The following is a 23,872-nucleotide window of genomic DNA, read 5'->3' on the forward strand; positions in this document are numbered from 1 at the left end:
TGCTCAAGGCTGCACAACAGTTTCTTGCTGGAATTGAGGTTAGAATTTGGGAGTTCCTTAGTTCAAAACCCCATGCCCAATCCACTAAACAAGGCATCCTCTCAGTGTAGTCTTTAAGTTATTTCTGGAAAATAAACCACAGAGGTTGGGGATAGAGGATGCTAATGGAGAAAGCATGTGTGGATAAAGGAAAGCAAAATAGAAATGTTGCTAAAATAGCTGGAAGCTTGTTATCCTTTTGTTTGTATAGCTAAAAAACAAAACAAAACACCACACACAACACAACTTGATTTATATGTATGAAAAGGTTAGGAACACACACGTTCCCACAAAGACACAGTTCATATGTCAGCTCTTTGGAATTGCTTTTCTGAGAATGTGATAATTTATTTTGTTTTGTCTGGAGGCAAAGAAAGGCGCTGTCTATAGCAGGTAATCCGGCAGAAGTATGATCATCAGAGTATTGCTTAGGTTGATTCCTGCTGAGAATTACAGGGAAAACAGGCTCAGGACTTGTCTAACTGAGCTCTGCTGTTGGAATACATTTAGATGGGAGTGTGGCTCTCATAAGATATAATCAGTTTGCCTTCTGGTGTCATGGTTATGTTTGCAGCAGGATTATAGCTTTGCTACTGCTGTATCTCTGTTAGGTAAGAGTTATAAAAAGTCTTTAAATGTAATTTGAAAGGACAGGCAAGACTCTTGGGGTAAAATCTGTTTTCAGTGGCTCAGTCACTTTTTTGAGAAGCATAAGTGAGTGGATTCTACTCTTTAAACTTAAATTTCAAATGTTCATTTAAAAGAAATATAGAAATACCCATTAAAATGTAAAATATAGTGTACAATAATGTCTGCACTTGAAATTATTCTAATGGCAAAAAAACATGGCGGCTTTTCTAATCTACATTACACTCATACAGGATGAAATTCATACCACTACAAGAAGCCTTCAAAGAAACTTTCTGAACCAGTTCATCCCCTCATAAGACTTAAATGGCACACCGGGCCTTGTATGGATGTTAGGTTATGGATATACATTTTAAGACAATAAGCTATATTGATTTTCTGATACAAAAATGAGTAGGAGTAAGGATCAATATAAACGTATGATCTAAAATAGATAAACAGATCTGGTAGCTAAAGGGACACACTTTTAATAAAAACTCTCTTTTTTTTTGGTCAAAATTAGAAAATTTTTAACCAGCTAATAGTAATGCACTATTTAGACTCCCCCTCCCTCAACTATCAACTGTTTTTCTGAAATATGAAATGTACTCTCCAAAAATCCATATTGTAGAGTTTGTTTTTGCATAAAATAAAACTCTTAATTTGTAAAAGGTATATCCATTTCAATTCTGATCTGTTTGTACTGTGCATATTACAAAGTTACATGTGTTACAATAATTTAAATCTGTATTTCTAACATGAATTTTGACTTATAGTTATTTAGTTCTTTATGTAATAAGGTGGTCAGTGTCTCATAGGAAGCATTCATCTCATGTAGCTGCGTTGCTGTAGTGATTTAGTATTTTCTAGTCAGTATTAAGTAAAAAAATGTGTGTAACAATGAATTTGGAAATGCCTTTAGGAATGCATGACACAAAATTTTCAAAAGTGACTGGTAATGTTGGTTGCCTCAGTTTTGGAAGTCCTAATTTCAGACAACATTTTCAGAAGGTGCTGAGCTCCTGACCCTGGGAAATTAGGCCCCTTAAAAGTGAATTAAATTGGGCACATGCAAATGTAAGTATCCAATATCTCTAGTCACTTTTGAAAATCTTAGTTATAATTTATAGTTCTTCATTTTAGCTTTTGTACACGTTGTGCAAATAGGTGGAGAGCATCCATTTAAAAAAACCCAACTCATTCTTCTTTGCTGTATAAGAATTTACAAGGCACAATCTGCCCATCCCAGATCTTTACTCTGGCAAACTTCCATTGAAATCAATGAAAGTTTTTTGCCTGAGTAAGAAGTCAGTCAGTAATTCAACATCTGGTCCTGTGTGAATATTAAGGAAAATGAATGGATTAATGTTTGTCTCTGTTCAACATTTCCTTTACCACTACTTTAAAAAATCCTTGTAGTCAATACAGCCAGAAACAGTCTGATAATATATACTGAAATGCCATAGTATGGTACTAAATACTCCCATTTATTCCCCTTAATAAATTAAGTGTCTCCTCCCAAATACCAACCTTTGGAAGATGTTTTGTAGGAGCTCTATATAGATCCTATACAGTGAGTGAACTTCCCAGTCAGTGCTGGTCATAAGTCTGCCTCTGAACTGCCGCTAGAGTATCTCTCTGAATAAACTTTCTTTTGATGCAGTCATTTTTATGTTAACTAATCTCTCATGCATTTCATGTTTCAGTAAATCTGCATGCTCATTTCAGGGGCCATCAAATTTTGGTGTATTTCTAATTTGTATTCCAAAGGGTGAGGTCATGGGAGCGGGTTGCAGTATGCTGAGAAAGAGAGGAGGGAATCAATAAACATCACAGACTTTGCTTAAATAAATGACTGATTGTTAATTAGTCCTGTAAATACTTCTGGTTTTAACAAAATACTGTACTTCATTAAAGTCACACAAGTGTAAATGAGGGCAGAACTTGTCCCAATAACAAAAACTTCCGGAATGGCTTTCAACAGGCAATAGAGGGTTCATCATGACTGCTTGATGAATGTTTATGGGAAGGAGTAAAGAAATCTATGTCATGTCCACCTGTGTACTATATTTACTTTCTTAGCTAGTTCATTTTCTAATCTCACTGGTTGTCCTTTTGCCATCAGTAGCAGATTTTCAGGGCCTTGAAGATCAGTTTCACATTTGGAACAAAGGGCACATAGGCAACTCCCTCTGGATTAAACCTTGTATTAGGCATTTCCACCCTATCTTAGCGAAGCAGCTCTCTTGCCTCTGTCCAGTGATCCTACACAGACCCATAGTCAAATACAAGACTGCTTCCTATCACCGGTCCTGTCACATTTGATTTGACCTCTGCTTGACAACCAGCCTAGATCTGCTACAGTCTGTACATCACAAAGTAACTTCAGCTGAATTCCCAACCTGCAAATACCTGTAATGACTCTCTGGCTGTGGCAGTTGTATTGATGGCCTGTAAGGCAATCCCTTACAATATGTGTATGCATTTGTATTTATGTGTATTTGCGTGTTATGAGTTTGCACTGCCACATGTTGTTTTCACACACACACAATTTTCTCTTTAACTGCTGGTGCAGATCATATAATCTGCACTAGACTGAGCCTTAGGTTCAGCCTTGTGCAAGGGGTGAGTGCAGTTGTGCCACCTCAGGAGAAGCTTCTGGAAGAAAGTGTGACTTCCCCTGCTCCCTTTTTGCTTTAGCATGGAGGGAATAGATACTTCAGCACTTTTAGGGCAGCTGCCTATTCCCTCCCACCTCTTGCTTAGCTAGTTTAATTGGCTGGATCATATAGGTATAAATCCATAGCTCCACTTACTCCTTTGGAAGATGTCAGGGTTGCCAAGCATTCATTTTTTGACCAGAATGCCTGGTCCAAAAGGGACCCTGGTGGCTCCAGTTAGTACCCCTGACCGGGCCATTAAAAGTCTGGTTGACAGCACAGCAGGGCTAAGGCAGATTCCCTGCCTGCCCCGGCTCCAGGTGGCTCCCGGAAATGGCTGGCATGTCTGGCTTCTAGGCACAGGGACAGGTAGGGAGGCTCTGTGAGCTGCCCATGCCCCGAGCACTGGCTCTGCAGTTCCCATTGGCCAGGAACTGTGGCCAGTGGGAACTGTGGGGGCAGCACCTGCAGACGGGGGCAGTGCGCGGAGCTGCCTGGCCACGTCTCCGCCTAAGAGCTAGACATGCCAGCCACTTCCAGGAGCTGCTTGAGGTAAATGATGCCTAGCTGGAGTCTGCACCCCAAACTCCCTTCCCTACCTCAACCCACTGCCCCAGGTCGGAACCCCCTCCCACATCCAAAATCCCTTCCAGATCCTGCACCCAAACTCGTGCCCCAGCCTTGGGCCCCATCCTGCACTCCAAACCCCTCATCCCCAGTCTGAAGCCCCTGCTGGACCCTATCCAACACTCCAGCCCCCTCATCCCCAACCCAAATACCCCACTTACATCAACTCCTGCACCCCAAACCCAGCATCCTTGGCTCCACCCCAGAGCCCACATCCCCAACCATACCCCTCATCCCCCCGAACCCTGCCTCAGCCTGAAGCCCCTTCCTGCACCCTAAGCCTGTATCCTAGCCCTAGTGACAGTGAGTGAGGGTGGGGGAGAGTAAGCGACAGAGGGAGGGGGGATGGAGCAAGTGGGGTGGGGCTTAGAATTAGGGGCAGGGCAGGGTGTTTGGTTTTGTGTGTTTAGAATGTTGGCAACCCTAACGTCAGTGAGTATCAGGCATAAAATGACCCTACCCAACCCCAATTGGAGTACATTCTGTGCAGCTGTGAAGGTGTGGGAAGTCAAACTGTCCTTCACTCTTCTGCACAGTTACAGGACCAGAGTACAGTCTGACCCTCTGGGTCACATGGCTTTTGTTTACTGTGAAGCTGAGTTTCTCTTACTACTTTAAAATTAAAAGCGCTCTTGCTATCATGTGAGCTTAACGAGTAAACGTGTTGGATAACACTGGGTGAAATCCTTGCCCCATTGTAAAATGACAGTTGTGTATGATCTAGGAAGTTGAGAGCTAGAAGTTAACAGTAAGAAAATGAGTCACTGAGCTAAGTTGAATGACAAGTTAATACCACTAACGAGGCAGTTTTACGTACTAAGTGGTGCTCTCATTTTTTGAATAGTCATCTGTAATGATAGAAATGAAGACACATTTTAAGACCTAAACCAACAATCATGTTATCACTGTTTCTCAAGAAATACAAGAAGAAGATGTGGTGAGTAATGGGCTTTTTACTTTGTAATCTATAGTATGACAGTCACAGTTGAGATATTTTCAAGATGTAAATAAAAGAAAGCCTTTCCACATCGGAATATACTGAGATCTTCATATCATTATTACACAGAGATGATATGGCCTGAAACCCATTAAAAGGGACATTTATTGATGTGTAATGCCACATTTATATGAAAAATATATTTTCTTATTACCGTGCTGAGAAGCTACTTTGGGATTTTAAACTATTTAAGTGCAGATGTTGCTTTGATTTAGTTTAAAGCTGGAGTGTTAATAAGAGATTATAGAGAACGAAAGATTACACGTAATGTTGGCAAGTTGCTCCCATTGTATAATTTTCATGAGAACTAAATTAAATGTTTATTCAAGATATAAAAGGCACTGTATTTTTTGTGTTCATTGTTGTCAATTAGGTGCAATGAACAGCATAAGGAAATATTTAAATGTCGTCTGTCTAGTTTGCCCAACTGTTAGTTCATTCTATTCTTTTATTCAGATCTTCTAAATATAGAAGGTATAGTATGGTATTTCCAGAGACAGCTTTGTAGTAACTGTTGACAAATGTGGATTCTTTATTGGTAACTAATTTAGAAGGTTTAATTTTTGAGACTCCATCTAGTAGCTGTAAATTGTAGGAGATTCACAGTAATGCCTGTGGAGATACCCTGCTTATAATATTCCTGCCTCATAAAACTTTCACTGGTTGAATCAGACTTTTTTTTCAGCCTCTCATTCAATCTTAAATAAATCTCTGACTCTCCTTCAGGTCCACAGTTGATTGGTTGTACGTTCTACTACCTGCTGCTAATTCTTAACTGTTTACTCTAACAACTGGTGTTTTAATAGTCAGTGGAGCTGGAGAAGAAAGGAACAGCAGGTCTTTTATGATGTTCATCAGAATATATTTTTCCTGAGATTGCCAACTAAAAAGCAGGTCATCTGGGAATGGTAGGCTAAATGTGGATTGCTGGCTTTAAGGCTTTCTATATCTCATTGCTGTCAAATGCTCTCCTGGTCTGTCAGCACATCATTTTTTTGTAAATGAGTGGAGTCTAGTCAGTACTCAAGCTGGAGGCTTCTAAGGATAACCAGCTGCTGCAGGAAGTTATTTTTTTGCTCCTAGTGAGTACAGTACAAAAGCCCCAGCTGAATATACTAGTAGGCACTGCTGTTCTCTTAGACCTAATCTACAGTGTATGGTGAATTTAATCACTGTTTAAAACTGGTATGGTCTTAACTTCATTTAAAATGACCTGGCTTAGAAAATGAAGTTCCAAGGATAGACCTCGAATGGGTAGATACCCAATTTTTTTCCCAGGATTGTTTTATTGACTATTTTAAATGAAATTACTTCAGCCATAGTAAAACCTTTTTTTGTGTTTTACTTTCTAAGAATATTCAAGCAACCAAGTTTTGCTCACATGAATGCTCCTATACAACAAATTTTAAGTTTCCACATTTGAGTAATCACTGAAAGTGATACTTGATACAGCATGAAACACTGTTTGACACAGTGAGAGAAAAGATTTGCCAACGCTCCCCCCCGAACCCTGATACAAAAGCAATTAAATATACCCTTCTTAGCTAGAACCATGAAAGCAGATGCAATTGTGTGAATGTGATGAGACAAAATTACATTAAAACTCTGCTCCCAGCCAGTAAATCATAGAACAGCTCAATTCAACTGTGTAAAACCCAGTGACCTCAGTAAGGCTCTGTGTGGTCTTAAGGATCCAGATGTGTGGATCTGATGGCAGGATCAAGGCCTTAATGTATAGACACAGTCTGTGGCTTACAGAAATTTGCAGGATTAATTCCTAATATAGCCACATCCACTGACCAAATCTAGAGCCACTTAATTGACTTCAAATGATCTTTTATGCATCTACTGTGATGTGCTAGAAATGGTTCAGTAGCTATCTTTTTTTTTTGTTTTTAACATTTTGCCACTTGACATGGTAGGAAGGTGTTGCTTTGCAGCCTACTTTTGCCTTCTCTTCAGATTTTTGTCCCTAGACCAGATGCTTCTACTATCATGCACTCGTGCTGAAAAATACTTAGTTCTTGGTAGTTGCAAAAGAGGAGGAGACTGTGGAAGAGAGGTACCACAAGAGGTGGTGGTAAAGATTCGACTGTCTATCTGTCGTTTCTCTGTGCTTTTCAAGAGGGATCTTTTTAACTGATAGTTTAGCCCAGTGTTACCATCCAGGGCAGAAGCGGAATGCTGCTTTTTCTAAAGTGTGATGAATCACAAAGCTATTGAGAGGAACCCAACATGCTCATACACTACAGTGAGAGGCACAGCACACGCATAAAAGTAGTTGTAATCATTTCATGGTGGCATAGAAACATGGATAGACTCAGGACTTTTTGTTCCAGTATCACAAGCCGTTAATACTTGAGCAAAAGGTGGATTTCTATTGATTGAAGTAGTATTCACCTTTGGACTTCTATCCTCCATGGTCCACCATGAGCGGGATTCATAATCATCGGTAAAGTACCTATATTCACTCCACAGTGACAGTGGACATGAACTTTCTTTTTCGTGACTTGGCTTGCCCAGTTTGATATGTGGTTTGTGGCTTATGGCACAAGCCTGGAGATAAAGCTTCACTGAAAGTGAATGCAGAACAAGAAAATATGTTGTTAAAAAAGAAATGAGAAAGCTCTGAAAAGCACATGCTTTACAATATCAAAAGGGACGAGGAGTAAACATTGATCACTCATTGTTTTGTTAGAGGGCTCACAATTTCCTTCCTATATGCTATATTATTCCCTAAATATTCACACACAATTCCCAATTGATATCAGTGGGATTATGGACAAATTTTATATATAAGACACAGATTTGTGGTTCTAGACCAGAATCTTTAGGGTCAATCCTGCATTCCAGTCTTCAGGATATAAATTAATGGCTGTGTATCTTGTAAAACAGACTCCAATATGTTTGCTGTAGCAGACTTAACAAACACACACAGGAATATAGTCCATCATATGAAGAGTGGACCCTTTACGATTCATGCAGTTGTGGCATTTATTTTTCTAGAACAATTTTAATTACATTTATTTTTGTATGACTGACTGTGTTTTCAGCTTGATATAGCAGCTCCAAAATACATGCAGGCTTTTAATTGCTGATCAGTTTTTTGCATTGTATACTGTGGGACTCACTCGCTGAATACAATTCCTGTTGGATTGAGGGTTAATGCAGATGCCTATCACTTTTAAAAGAACTGTCTTTTTTTATTTAATGAAGACATGGCTTGTCGGAAAATCTGCAAAGTAATTGTTTATTGATGATAATGAGGTCATTAAATTCTGAATTATTTTGCATAAAAATTGTTGGTAATTTAAATTAGAGCTTGAACCAAGTGATGTGATACTATATTGTAAACTTAGCAGAACGTGTCCTGAATTTTTAATAGTGAAAAAATTAGTCATTAACTGCTAAGGGAACAACAGGTAGTCTCATTACACTCACTACTTCTGTATGTAACAGCTGCTCCATTTTTTGTTGTTCTAACACATTTTTGAGCAACATTCAGCCTCCATTGCAATAATTGAATCTCTGCTTTGACCTTTCTAATTTGAGGTCTGGAAAATTTTGTATACTACCTCCCGTCTTTTACATCTTGGGCCCGAAGTAAAACTTTGGGAAGGAAGGATAGACATGGAGCAAAAAGGATGATAATCCCTAACCAATATATGTAATTCGCCTGAATTATCATGTTGCAATTTATCTCCTTGGCTACATTGTGGAAACTTTTAAAACTCAAGTGAGTGTGAGGTTTGGCAGCTTCCAACCTGTTCACTGAATGCCATTTATTCTCCGATATCATCAAGCACATTTCAAATGTGGTGAAAACCATCATAATATTACATCTAACACTGTGATGTGATTATTTAAATAAATAATGTATATGACATGTGCTAGGACTTGTCTTACCAGTGTGCTTTTCTGGCCTACAGCAGTGGTTCACAACAACTCTGTCTGAACTCTTATAATAGTACTGAAGCCAAAGCCAACTGGTAAATTTGTATTAGTTTATTAACAAAGAGAATGAAGCTAAAGAAAGTTGCTGATAGTTGTTATTGTGGTGGAAATAATCATTTTTTATTCTTTTTCTTTTTTTGGTAAGGACTTCTAGGAATGAAGTAATATCAACACTCATGAAGTCTCATGCAATGGTAATGGGATTATTTTCTTTCACAGTATGTTCTTTGGATGGCTTAGGGAAGATTGTCCTCTTCACATCCATTACGTGAACAAAACATGAAGGCCCAAATCCTCAGCTGTGGCAATTGGGTATAGCTCCAATGGAGCCAGGCCAGTTCATGCCAGCTGTAAATCTGGCCTCAAAAGTGCTGAGTGTCTTCTGAAATGAAATCTAGGAATTGTTGTGAACACACTGCGCAGCCAGCCAAGGCAAAAATATGGGGCAAAGATTCAACGTGAAAAACACAAGGTCTGATTCTTCCTTCTCTTACGCTTGTGTAACTCCACTCAAATTAAAGCAGCAAAGAATCCTGTGGCACCTTATAGACTAACAGACGTTTTGGAGCATGAGCTTTTGGAGCATGACCTTTTGGATGCATGTATCCGACGAAGTGGGTATTCACCCACGAAAGCTCATGCTCCAAAACATCTGTTAGTCTATAAGGTGCCACAGGATTCTTTGCTGCTTTTACAGATCCAGACTAACATGGCTACGCCTCTGATACAAATTAAAGCAGTTCCACTGGTATAAAAAGAAGTTTAAGTAAGATGAGAATCAAGCCCAAGAAGTGTAAACAACCTCTCACCCCAGACACAGAAACTGTTGTCCTGCAATAATTTATATAAAATAACTTTGTCTATCAATGTAGTCTCTTCATTTACCTTTTCTGATATAAATAACATAACAATATGAACATACAAGCTCTATGGGACATGAATTTGAATACTAAATAAGTGGTGATTCCAAAACAAAGGACTGATGAAGTGGTGGGATCATTCTCATTGTGAACTGAATTTTTATTGTTTGACGTAAAAATGAAAGTCTGCTTTTGTACATGTTCATTTTCAGATGATATGAGTTGTTTGGTCTCTAGTTCTTGTTGAATGCATATTATCACAAAATTAGTAATGTCCAAGCAGGAAGGACTCAGGATTAGAATAACATGGTATTGCAGGATGGCAATACTGATTTGCACTGGTAAGTCTGTGTCTGCTATGGTGATGCACAAATGCAAAATCCATATATACTCAGAATTAAACTCTGGGACATATGCTATGCCCATTCCATTCCAAGCGCAAATAAAACTACTGAAAGTGGTGGGTAGTTACAGCTGTAATTCTAGTTTACTGAAATGGAAGGTAAAAGCCATTATGGCATTAAATCCCCAACTTTAACATTTAAAAAATAATTAGATTCCTCAGCAACACAAGTGTAAGATGTGGAACATGCATATGATACATGCATGCTAATCTAATTCCATGTGGATGTGTAGTTTCCACTGACAAAGGAAGAAACCAAGAAAAGGGCTCCCACACCCATCCCATTGTGTGTAAGAGCCCCACCAGTGACCTCCCAAAGAAGATTAACTTGTTGCCTGGAAGTAAGTCCATCTTGGAGTGTTAGACCATCAACACAGAATGAATCGTGTAATGTTCTAATGCAAATATATATGTTTCAGGGATTCTGTAGTAGTTTCAGTGCCTCTAAAACATAGAAAGTTGATCCAGAAAGATGGTCAGCTCCTGAAACTCTGTGCATAGAACTTGCATTGTGTATGCATTCAGCATGCACCTTGGAACTGGTAATATATGACCAGGTTCTTGAATTTGCATTTTCAGTGCATTATGGGATTTTTTTCTCTGTTTTCTATATGTTTAGCACTTCTGGGTCTTCAATCTGTAGAAGATGATTTTACAGTACTTGACCAAGATTTTCAAAAGTGACTGGTGATTGTTTTTTTCAGTGTCTCAATTTTTAGGTGCCCAGCTTGAAACACTTTAATGGGGCTTCATTCTTCAGAAGAACTAACTACTCACCCTCTGAAAATAAGCCCTGCTAAAGTATCTCAAATTAGGCAGCCAAAATTGACTGGTCATTTTTTGAAAATATTGACCAATGCAAGGAGGTCTCATTTTCATTAGAAATAATCTATCCAATTCATTTAGATTTTTTGTAATAATATTTGTCAGAAACAAAGATGAACTACCTCATTTAGCGCATGATTAAGGGGAGAAAAATTATCATAAAGACAAAATTGAACCTGTATTAAGTGAATTAGTAAAGTCTGCCATAAATGAAAAATAATTTCATCTACAGTTATATAAATAACTGTAACACATTGTTAAAATTGATGAGAAAATGCAAGAAAGCCCATCCAAATATGTAGTGAGTTATATTCTAAGCTAATAGAAAAATGGAATAGCAATAGATGCCCTCTGACACTATATTAAAGTAGACTGTGGTAATACATTACAATAAGAGAAGCCTCCACAAAATAAATACTTGAAAGCAATATTGTATTTGATTTGGTGCAAATAGGGATTGATGTGAAGGATTTTATAGGGTACTACAGTATGTTTTCTTTCTTGAGCTAAAAAATATATTTGAATACACTATTTTTATACAGGTGTAAATAAGAGCAGAACGTGACCTGTGGAGTGTACTGCTGTTTTTTTCTTTTACTGTTTCATCTTCTATGCATCAGCTGCATCTATACACAGGTTACAGCTATAAGCATGAACAAATTAATATGCTTATATCAGTAAATAATGTTTAAATCCTAGCACTGCTGACCAATATCTGTATTCAAAAAGTCAAAGCCAGAAAAAAAAGAAGGATGAGTGTTGAATAGCTCCAGTCAATGTGTAATTCAAAGGGAATTGCAAGAGAACCAAAGAAGTGCTGTAGCATAATTAGCATCTCAGGTTCCTTAGAGCTTCAGCTATTGTTCCATTCTGTGCTAGTGCCATACACTATATGCATTTAAAGAGGTGAACTGACAGAAGAGATCCTAAGTTCAGGGTCACTAATTTGCTGAGTGCTAACTCAAGTGAAGCATTGTGCTAGGATTCTCCTTCCTGAAATGTTTTGAGAATTTAATTAACACAACCAAATTTTCAATTATTATTAGCACTTACTGTTGAAATTCACTCTATGTATTGTGAGATAGTGTGTGAGCCACATATAAATGTGTGTGTTGGTATATATGCACGCATAAGCAGAGGTCATCTTTAAAAAGTCAATATCTTCAACATTTCTTTGAGATAATACTTTATCTTCCCCACATTTGTAAATATACTCGGTTGCCTATATCATTCAGTATTATTTAAACTGATATGGAAGATCCACTTTTCAGTATACGGCACCTTGCTAACACAGATGCTCTTACCAAAAACAGTTCCGGTAATACCTTTAATGGATAACATTATATCTTATAATATAAAAACCCTTGGAGTGCTCAGGAGATCATTGCTTAGTATCATAGTCAGCCTGGTTGTAACAGAGCTTTGCAAAACCATATTTTTTAGTTCTTTTTGATGCTAAAGCTTAATATGGTCCAGACTTGCTTGAAAAGTTCACGAACCCTAATACATATTTAGCTAAATGTGTTCTGAGTTTTAAGTTCGGTTTGGGAGGAGGAGACCACCCTGAAATCAGTTTTCATAAGGTATGGGATTTAATTAAGAACATTTTAGACAGGTTTATTTCTATCTTGTTTCCTAAAATTGTTGCATTATATGGCCCAGACAAAGAAAATGTATCAGTTCTTCCTTCACACTTCCATAGTTCCATCAGAGTGATTACTTCTGATTCCAGCAGTACATATCATTGTTACTTACTAAAGGAATGGCCCTTTCAGCCCAGATGTGGGACCTGATCCTGCAGTCAGATCCAGAAGATCAGAACCTATGCAGCGTTCCAGAAAAGTTGTTAGGATTATATCAAAGTGTGTCCTTGCCCTGTAGTATCTCCTTTTGGCCAAGTGTGGCGCTGCTGAGTCCTGCCTCAGTTTCCCCTTAACTCAGTCCCCCTTAAAAAGTCCACACAGCCTAGATATTAAAGCATTCCCCCTTTATAAGGCCCAGGTGACTTCCCTAATCCCAATTTGGCAGCAGGCTATCAGTCCACAGGCATTGGTCCCTAGTCCCTCTTAAAGATGCCAGTCATCCTCTGACTTTAAAGAATCTGCCCACATTATAGGATAGAGATCGTAATTTATCGAAGCACAGGTATAAACACCAGCAGTTTCCCCACTTTCTCATATACTTCTGCACCAAATGTTTCAGAAATGTTGCACACCTAAAGCTGGATATGCTATAATTGTTGGAAGAACATCTTGACCCAACTACTGTGGTATTGTCTTTTGAGGAAAATGTTTAATGGCTCTAACTTTGTGGGAAACTTCATGGAGCATTTTCCCAAATTCTGAATCGATCAGGCTGTTTCCATTTGAGTTGGTTACTACTTTTTAGGATTCATTATAGCAATCTCCCCCCCCCCATTAATGCTGGCACTAAAATATATATAAATATATATAATATATTTAAATAGTTGTACAAATTTACCATTTTCAGCATTTGCTTCCGTGCCATTTTTTTGGCGGGGGAAAGGAAGTGGGGAAGGGAGATGAGAATTTGACTTTTTCTTTGGGAAAATGTTGGCAAGAATAAACTAATAACTTTTGCCAGATAAAATCAGCTTTTATTTTTCCAGACTAGAGACAGTGCATGACAGAGCATATGGAGTTGAAGGTCCAAGCTGGTGTGCTCACTTGTTTCTCAGTGACACATTATCTCCTTTGCCTTATCAGTTATTAGTACTCACCAAGAGGGAAACAAGGAACAGCCGTGACATCAGTTCTTAAGGTGCATTTCTCAGTTACCATTGCTCCCAAAACAAGCAAAAAAAAAAAAAAATCAAACAAGCAAAATAATCTGATTAGCTGCTTTAGCAGTGCAAAGATGAAAATGTACACACATTTCTGCACTGTGAGCTTCACATTGTATGGCAGGAGACAGACCACTTTCCCTCATCACTTCTTGGCTACAGAGCAAGTTATAAATGGATTTGAATTGCTGAGACCTATTCAGGTCAGTACCGTTCTAACTGGAATTTTATTATGGTTCTCAAAGTACCCAGGACTATGAGTCACCTTGTTATCCCCTGCCTCCAGAGAGAGGGAGTCTTGCTGGTGGTAATTTGGTGTCAGCTTCCTGACACGACTGGATTTTCAGCCACTAAAGCACTCTTCTCCATGCTATGCCAGCCCTGTCTTTGCCTTGCAGGTTAACAAGAGCTGCACTTCAGTCCCCTAAAAGCATTTCCCTGTGATATCCAGCCCTTGCCCCTGGCTACTCAGAAATCCCAGATTCTCTGCTACCAAAGGAACAGTGTGCCCCTGTTTTTCCATAAATCACTGCTCTTGTATAACACACAGCACTTGTAATAAAGCAAAAGGAGGTAAGGAGGTTGATTTAAGAAAGAACAGAAGTTCCACTAGAAACAACAGAGAGACTGATGGAAACACAACTGATGATTACAATATAAATAAAATCATACAACACAAACTTAGGGCGTAAAATTATCCTCTTTAATAAAATAGATTTTCCCCCCAAAGTCCAATTTGTTGCAGCCTGTCTGGCTTCCCAGTAACCAGGATCAAATCATTCATGAAACACTCCTGCTCAACAAGATGTCCACTCAGTGAATGGATCTAGAGTATCTTTTTCCACCCTGTGATATACTGCATCAGCCTCTTGTCTTTATTCGAAGACAGAGTGATTCCCCCATCTGTTATAATAATCTTTTTTTACCTCAAAGTGGTTTTGATGCTTATGGTTTGTCTTTTCTGGGTTGATGCACAGGTACACAGTTGAGCCATACATTATGTAATTGGCTAGTCAGGGAGGGGTTGCTTGAATGGACCATCGTCATTATTCCCTGGTGACTTTCACTCTAAGGCCATAAGGATATAATTTTCAATATAGTTACATTATTCCTTAAATAGGATCCATACACACATCACACCGTGAGTGTTGATAAGTTACAAACTTTCAGTAGAGACCTCAGGTGCTACCCGTCATGGATAAATACCCTGCCCCAGTATAATGAGAACAGAAGAAGAGAGAGGAGATGCTCAGGAGCTGCCTGCACATGAGGCTGCAGGGAGCCCTAGAGATGGAACATGTCTGAGACTCCCCTGGGGAAAGAATAATGCTCCGTGGTCCTAGAAGTTAACAATAACTCAAAGGAACCCAAGGGAGAAGGTAATGGTTCCCCAACACTTCTCCCCCTTAGACAGACCTTCTCCCACCTCTCTCCAATGCCCTGGGCAACTCTTTCCTGCAGTGGCCCTACTTGGGGCAGGAACCATGTCCCAAACTCAAACTTATCCTCCCATCTGAGGGGTCCAATGTGATACAGCAAATATTAGAACATGGTTTTTTAATTCAATCAACCAACTTGTTCCTTTAAAAACTAATTGTATTTGACAACACAAAAACACTAAGAAAACTCAGATAAAGTTAAAGATAAAAACTAAGGAAATGGTCAAACATCAAAATAGTTTCAATGTTAAGTGCCAGCTCTCTCTTTTTAATTTACTTTCAATAAAACTGACATTTGATTTGAACCAGTTCAAACCATAACCAACTGTTATTTTTTTGATGCTTGAACCAGAATTGAACATGAACACACTTAATGTAACTGATCCCAAACCTAAACTAAACCAAAATCAATACTTGTTTGACTCCCTGATTAGATGTAGTGCATTCATCAGTTCTGAGACAGGAATTGCTTGTAAGGAACAGTGCACCCTTTGCCAGTTGCCACCAATGGGTCTCTCTGTCACAAATTCCACTAGGTCACTACTTCCTATCTGTCATTTATTTACATTTTATTCTTCCTGTGGAGACTGCTCTATTTTAAATGAAAATAGCAACGCACTATTGGGGGTAAAGGTAGTGAATGCAGATTCACAGGATGCTTCTCTGTATTAGAGCGGGAGCAAGACAAATATGTTTAGCCCTGTTAAATATAACGAAAGGGTTAATTTAGGGGTAGCAATAACCTAATGTATCTTGCCCTTTGAAAAAAAAATCCTCTAATTGTGTTGTGCAAGTAGCACACTGAATAGGGATCAGAGCTTGACATGCAATATGTGAAATTTCCCACTAAGGCAAATGGATCCCCATATGGGCAGGTTCCTATACCTGTTTGCCATCTGCACTGGCACTGAATTCAGTTACAGAATCAAGCCCTAAGTATGTTTCCTTCTAAGAAAAAAATATATTTCTAGACAGCATTCAGGTATGGACAAAAATCAGCTGCTATTCTTGTTTATTAGTCTGAATGCTAAATAACTCATACTGGTTTCACTTATTAAATTATCGGATTTTGAAGGCTATTTTCCCCTGAATCATAGCTATTGAGTCAACAAGATTCTCAAAACTATGAAGTAAAGAGTGCCTTTTCCAAGAGATTTTTACAGTTCTCTCAGATGGGTTTAATGACATTTTTTTCTTTGAGCTTCCTTAGCATATAAGACTTAAAATGGTGGTTTTCCACAGGGGAAAGGGGTCCTGGCATTTGTAATCTCACATTGTTTAAAATTCACTCAAATATAAATCAGCCTACAGTGAGTTACTGGGTATTTTATCACTGAAAACAGTATGCTCTTTAAATTCCAAGCTATGTGATCTGTGGGCTCAAACTATTCTTTTGTGAAATAACATATAAATTCCATGTTGCTGTCTTCATGGCTTGAAAATTGTGATGCAGGTAGATGTATGACAGATTAAGCATGTCCTTTTAGGTATTTTAAATTTATAGGGATTTCAAAGTCAGTCTTCATTTATTGTCTGGCTTGTTTCACTTCTGAAATGACTTGAACAGTGAACAAAAAGGAACTGACAATATTTTCAGCTAGGCACTTCGTAGCTGTGCACTTTGCAACTGTATGATAGGACTGACTGTTGCCTTGAATGCAAAATTAGCTTGTTGATAGCTAATCAGACAGGGGAGCAGATGTAGCAATTCTGCCTTATTTACATGAAATTTCTAAAAGGACGTTTTATTCCTAGTGCACCAGAAATATTGTACCTGAGGTAAACGACATCATGTTACGTTAGCTCATTCAGGTGTAGATTGTGCCATTTAACCATGTCCATAGCAGCTCTAAGGAACACTTAGAGGTAGCCTGCCTCCAGGAGACAAAATGCCTCTTGGAGCTCCCAGGCATACTGAGGCTTTGTGCCATGCTCCCTGCTGTGTGGGTGGCCACCTATGCTAGCCAGTGCATGGGGGTTTGGGTGAAGACATAATATATGTATGTAATACAATGTAACATTATTATTATTATTTTATTATTATGTCCTTACTCTCTTTGGGAGGGAGCAGTTCTCGCAGTTGCACCTGACACTAAAAGAGTACTGCCAACCCCAAATATTCAAATAGCATGAAACAGGCCTAAAAACAATCACAGAAGTGCCTTAAAAATCATGAGATTTAAAAAATCGGGAAATCTTTCTATTTGCTTTCTGATTTCTGAGCCCTTAGAACAGGGATGGGCAAACTACGGCCCAGGAACTGCATACGGCCCTCCAGACGTTTTAATCTGACCCTTGAGCTCCCACCGGGGAGTGGGGTCTGGGGCTTCCCTACTCCATGCGACTCCTGGAAGCAGCAGCATGTCCCTCCTTCGGCTCCTATGCGCAGGTGCTGCCAGTGGGAGCTACATGGGTGGCACCTGCACATAGGAGCCGAAAGGGGGACATGACACTGCTTCTGGGAGCTGCTTGAGGTAAGCACCACCTGGAGCCTGCACCCCTGGCTGCCTTCCACACCCCAACTTCCTGCCCCAGCCCTGATCCTCCTCCTACCCTCCGAACCCCTTGGTCCCAGCCCAGAGCACCCTCCTGCAACCCCAACTGCTCATCCCCAGCCCTAGCTCTGAGCCTGCACCCCCAGCTGGAGCCCTCACCCTCTCCCATACCCCAGCCCCCAATTTCATGAGCATTCATGGCCTGCCATACAATTTCCATACCTAGATGTGGCCCTCAGGCCAAAAAGTTTGCCCACCTCTGCTTAGAGTACAATTAGGGGCATATTTTCAGCCTTTAGTCCTCATGACTGCAGACAAGAAACTTAGTTTTTAAAAAAAGAAAGCTGAGATTCTCATGTATTGTTTGACTTAAGGAGTTGGGATTTAAAAAAAACCAACAAATATTCTGAGTCTTGAAATAAAATTGTGAGTTGTTAACACTGCTACATGGTTGTCTGGAGAGCAGGGGAAGGCTCCACAGATTCCTCTTTGCTCTCCCCCAACACCTATCCTACCCTACCACATGTAAAAGGGGCAAACAAAACCTTTCCCTAAGAATGGCTCTCCCCATATTACCTTCTGCTTCACTTATGTGACTAATAGTTTCGGCCAGTTGTTTTTGTGTTCTTTTAAAATGTCACTTTTTTTCTGATTTCAACATTCACACTTTCCGTACAGGTTTATTCTTTAATTCAGTTACTGACAAGCAGATGCACTAAACTTAAAACACTTGGGTTCTGAATTCCAATGACTCTCAGACAAAAGTAGTGGGATGAGACACAGTTAATGAAATTTGGTAGATGATTGATGTGTATATGTCAATGTCTATTAAAGTTATTTTTAAAATCAGTGATGCATGCATGTTTTCCCCCCATCCAAGATATTCTAACTAAAAGACAACAAAACAAATCCCATCTCCTTTTATTCACAAGACCCTCACAATTGGATAAGTGAACTTTAATCATTGTGGAATGCCTTTTACAGACTGGTGAATGAAACTGATCAGCTTGTGTTGACTTATTTTAACTGCAGTACAGTATCACTTTAAGGATACTAAGATGCTAGTAACACAGAATTGTGAGAACTGTCTTCTGCTAAAATGCATAAAAATCAAACACAAAAGTCACCTACAGGTTGACGTAGACAAATTTGCTTACAAATCCACCAGACCCTCATTAGTGAGCCATTCAATAGAATGAAGAGATGTGAATATAATTTGCTGAGATGCATGCTGTAAAACCCATCCCTATAGTGAAGCAGAGTTGAGAACCTGAATAAACAGTGCTATTATTTTAAAAGTATCTTTAGAGCATAGAGTTTCACTGTAAAGGTGCTGTGTAGTTTCAGACAAATCAGCAAACATTTAACTGAAGTATGACTAATTTGAGAGTGTGCAGGAGAGAAATAGTGCTTTCTGAAAGGAAGTAACAAAAAGGACAAAAATTAAAAAAAAAGAAAAAAAGCCTAAACCTTTACATTAGCATTAGAGGACAATGTCAACACTAGGATTTGAAACTGATTTGCAGATACACAGTTTTTAGCCAGGGAGAATGCTCATTAAATGCAAGATGCTGCTACGGCTCGTGTGTTTGCACCGAGGTACAGATCTGTGAGACTGACGTATCAGATAAAGTCAGAGTGGTTACCACACCGACGGTGTAGCAGCTGCATAATAAATGACGGAAAGAATCATGTTAGGCATGCCCACCTAACCTAACTTGAATCATGCGAAAGGGGAGCTGTTGGAATTCAAATAGACTTTCTGGTTCCCAGCAGTCGGCAGTAAGAGAATGCTTTCAGGAAGATGACAGATGCAGGGAAAAGATGCTGTTTTGCACTATCTTGATTTGTTACAGCAGCCAACTTATTGGCATGATGGAGTGACAAGGAAAGCAGCTGGCATGGAAGGTAGGATTATCAAAGCCATTGCATCATTATGAATGTAATTTGAAACTGACCGTGACAAAGCATACGTTAGGACAAGCTGCAGCTGATGGCAGAGGATTTGTTGCTGAGGTCTTGAAACTCTGAAAACAATGTTTCTTTTGCAAAATAGATCTTTGAATTGCATTTATGCTTGTGTAACGTTTCCATGTGTGTGCTTTCCTCCAACCTCAGGGAGCCACTTGCCTGAAAGAGAGCATTATGTTAGGATGAGATTACAGAATAAAGTATTTCCTAAGAGTCTGTGCAGCTTCAGGTAGATAGAAACAAACACACACTAAATCTACCCCTGACAAAGGCTCCATATAATTCAGTAGCAAGCTCTAATTGATATATTGGCATATTCACCAATACTGAGGAAATGAAGGTGCATATATTGAATGTTTTGATATAATGAAAAAAATATTGCAGGTTTCTATTTTATAGTTAGTTTTTTTCTGGCAATTTTTTTTTCTTCTTATCAGTTTTTAGCCCTTGACTTTCATTCAGTTGTTCAGTATTATATAATAAAAATACATCAGTATCTCCTGCAGGGTTTTTCAACAACTCCAGCATCTGTTTCTGCTATTGAACTGTATTCGCATTTTGCCAACTTGATATCTACCCAGCTGGTCTATCGTTTCTCGCTTGATTACTGCTCTTAATTTCTCTGTATCAGCTTGTTTCAGATAGGATTTTGAAAGCTTTTAATGAGGAATGATAGCAACTGCTAAATTATTGAAAATTAGAGTGTTCTTTTATTTTTGAAACATTAGAGAGTATTCTCTTATGCATTTTATTAAACTCATTTTCTATGCTGCATTATGTTTTTATACAGTCATGGGACTGCAGTTGTAAATACTTTTAAAATAGATGAGTCATAAGCATAAGTTTCAACTGACTGTGAAAAGAAAGTTTGAGGTTATTTAAAGCTGCTTTGCATATAATGCATATAATTTCCTTGTAAACACCTTCCCCCTCGTCCCCCGCTCATCATGACAGAGAGAGAGTTAAGTACATACTCTATATACTGAAATATATTTTATCACCACTAGGGTGAAACACTCCCCCTCCCCTCCCCAGCAGTTTAGAACAGGTGGTTGTTTAAAACAGGTGTCAACTATATTGGAGTAGATTGTTCTGGGAATAATAAGTAAAAGTTGTGTTTTGCGAGTGTAAACAAGAACTAGGATTTTTTTTCCTTAGGTACAGTAGCAAATTTAATAGCCCATAAAATAAGATGATGCTAAATTAATTTGCTCAGTTTAGGATACAATATGCTCTCTTTAAACTTTCCCCTCCCCCATATTAGATATTCTCGTTCAAAGTACTACATATAAAATATGTTTTTTGCATACTTTATATTAGTGTGTTCTAACTTTACCTTGAATAGCTTATAGTTTAGTTTAAAACTGTTACTAACCTGAGTGGAGCTATAGCTATTTTAAAAAGATAAATGCTTCAAAATACATGAGAGAAACAAGTGACGTAATCTTGTTTATTGGATCAACTTCTGTTGGTTGAAGGGGCAAGATAATCTCCAGATACATAGTGGTAAACCAGCCTTTAAAAAGTTTTTGAGAGAAAGATTAGTAAAACTAATAGACTGCTGGATAGTTGATCATTTGTCTTCTTCGATGACATTAGAGAGACATTTTAAATTAACCATTGGGAGAAGAGAAGCACTTCTCTGTGTGGCCAAAATTAATTTCCTGTTTATATGGTCACAATTGTTCAGTGATTCTAAAACTTCACTGTCATGCTGTTCCAGAAAAGCTCTGTCAGGCTTAAGGGTAATTTTCTGTGTAGTTAATTTTAAATATAGTAGAATGTGTTTCCCATCTAAACAATTTAAGCACCATTCACCTTTTCAGGATAGCAGCAAAACTGTTTTCACACTGAATATATTATATTTACAGTGCTGAAGCCATTACTTGCTCCTTGTTGGAGGAATGCTGGCTGGCTCTGATCACATGATAGTAACAGAATATGGTTTTGCCTTTAATGAAGATATCCTAATAGGATGCCATTTGTGGCTACTGTCCAGCTGAAAATAGTGTTTTTATGGTTTGCTTATGTTTTGTCAATAGTGACTACTTTTAGCGTTTTGTTTCACTGGTGAATTAAAAAGACACTAGGTGGAGCTACCAGTTGATTATTTAGAGAACTACCATGCAAGGCTCTGGGGAAACCTGCCTAGTGAGCAAGCTCACTTTGATAGTGATCATCATAATTGTTAAAAATAATCACATCCAGCTTGAAGTGTAAGACTTAAATCATGAAATCCAAGCACTGTTGGGATTAAAGGGAGCAATTAGTCCATTCCTTTTTATTATTTTACGAGACACTGATGAACACACATACACTTTTAAAATTTCTCCTTTGACCAGAGAGAGTGGGGCAGCACGAATAATGAAATAAAAGAAGAGAAGTAACAATAGGACCAAATAGATTCTCTCTCAGTAGAGACTTGCTGAAATTTTACTGTCTGTTTATCTGACTTTAGTCTGGTGCTCAAACTTTTTTCTCTTCATTCACACAAGTCTCCCTATCTCCACCAGGCCTTTCTAATTCAAATTTACTCATGCAGCTGCCATGTTAGGTGTAGATATTGGCCTGATTAAAAAACCTAGACCCAAACACTCCCAAATGTAGTGGTACATAAATGGCTCTGAAAGAAATCTTATACCAGATCAGAAATTTGTGGCGAGGGTGTGTACCTTTATAAGCGGTAGTACATGTGCAGTCTAGCGGTGCACACATCGCTGATACATAGCTGCTTAATTTTGATTTGTTACCAAAAGAGATTTAGGGAAGAACTGCAGAGCAGCTATGGTAGGAAGGAGATTGAAGAATTAGTCTACAAGCCCTTATGCTCCTTCATGACCTAATTGTTACTATTACACTGCTCTACAGCCAAAAGGCTTCTGAAATAAATGTAATCCAACTTTACTAATTCTGGGTCACTGAGAACGAAAATGATGCTTAAAATTGTTGATTGGCTCTAGTTTTCAAGATATGCTATTGGGTCAGTATATACGACCCTTGACTTGGGCATGGCGGAGGATAAGTGAGTTATAAAGGGAAGGGATCTCAATTTAAACCAGAAATGACTAAAATACATCTTTGACTAGATCTATGAATAAATCTATGACTGGGTTTGGACAGTACTTGCTTTTTAGGCAAAACAATGAATGATGCAATCTGAAGCTGGTATTGCGTCATACATGAGATGAATTGCATCATGTTATTCCTAGAAGTCATGGATGATGCAATCATAATGAAGCTTACATCACTCTGCTGAACAAATTGCCCTATATCAGCTCTAGAAATCATACAGTGTGCTATTCTCTTATTTGTCAGTGTTTGATTTTGCAAAGGGACACATTTCTGTTTAGCCAAAGTGAGCAGAGATGCCTCGTACTTGTGTGAACAGTGCAGATAACTTCTGCTATGTTTGTGGTGAAGTGACTTTTGCATCACAAAAGCGCAGTATAACCACTATGGTTAAGAAAGCCTATCACCTTTCTTTTGGCTGCAAAATTGGAGATCAGGACAAGAGGTGGGCCCCACACATATGCTGCTACACTTGTGCAACAAATCTTCGCCAGTGGTTGAACAGGAAAAGGAAATCTATGCCTTTTGCAGTGCCAATGATTTGGAGAGAGCCAACAGATCATCCCAGCAATTGTTACTTCTGCATGGTGCCTCCAGTTGGGAAAGGTGTGTCCAAGAAGAAAAAGTGGACTGTGCATCATGCAAACATTCCATCAGCTATACGCCCAGTACCCCACGGAGAAGGACTGCCGGTTCCCGATGCACCAGAATCATTCTCACTTGAGTCAGACGAGGAAGAGGAAGAGAAAGAGGATGAAACTTCTGGTCCTGAACCATCAATGTCACAGGACCCACATTTTCTCCCATCCTCCTCCTCTGAACCACACCTCATAACAGAAGGTGAACTGAATGACCTTGTCAGGGATTTGGAACTACCCAAGAGTAAGGCAGAGCTGTTGGGCTCCAGACTACAGCAGTGGAATCTCCTGGCAGGTGATGTTAAGGTTTCCATATTCCATGACCAGCAAAAGGATCTTGTCCCATTCTTCTTCATGGAAGGTGATCTTGTAGCCTGCAACAACATCGATGATGTGATGGCAGCCCTCAACATCGTTCACGATCCAGATGAGTGTAGACTGTTCATTGATTCATCGAAGACGAAT

At 38.9% G+C, this 23,872-nt stretch overlaps 1 protein-coding gene across 10 annotated transcripts in view; it reads left to right on the top strand.

Moving 5' to 3' along the window:
* DMD (dystrophin) overlaps window positions 1–23,872 on the top strand; it is a 2,125,007-nt gene that overhangs the window by 156,780 nt on the left and 1,944,355 nt on the right. For 7 of the 10 annotated variants that reach the window (XM_050936429.1, XM_050936433.1, XM_050936431.1 and 4 more), the window contains exon 1: window positions 19,498–19,637. The exons of 2 other annotated variants lie outside the window; for them this stretch is intronic. In XM_050936429.1, coding sequence (XP_050792386.1) covers window positions 19,541–19,637 — 97 coding nt within the window. In that variant the 5' untranslated portion in view covers window positions 19,498–19,540. Of the gene's footprint in view, window positions 1–19,494; window positions 19,638–23,872 lie in introns of those variants that run through there. One more of the 10 variants, XM_050936440.1, reaches the window with a different exon arrangement.

Source organism: Gopherus flavomarginatus, chromosome 1, assembly GCF_025201925.1.
Source record: "Gopherus flavomarginatus isolate rGopFla2 chromosome 1, rGopFla2.mat.asm, whole genome shotgun sequence".
NCBI lineage: Eukaryota > Metazoa > Chordata > Testudines > Testudinidae > Gopherus > Gopherus flavomarginatus.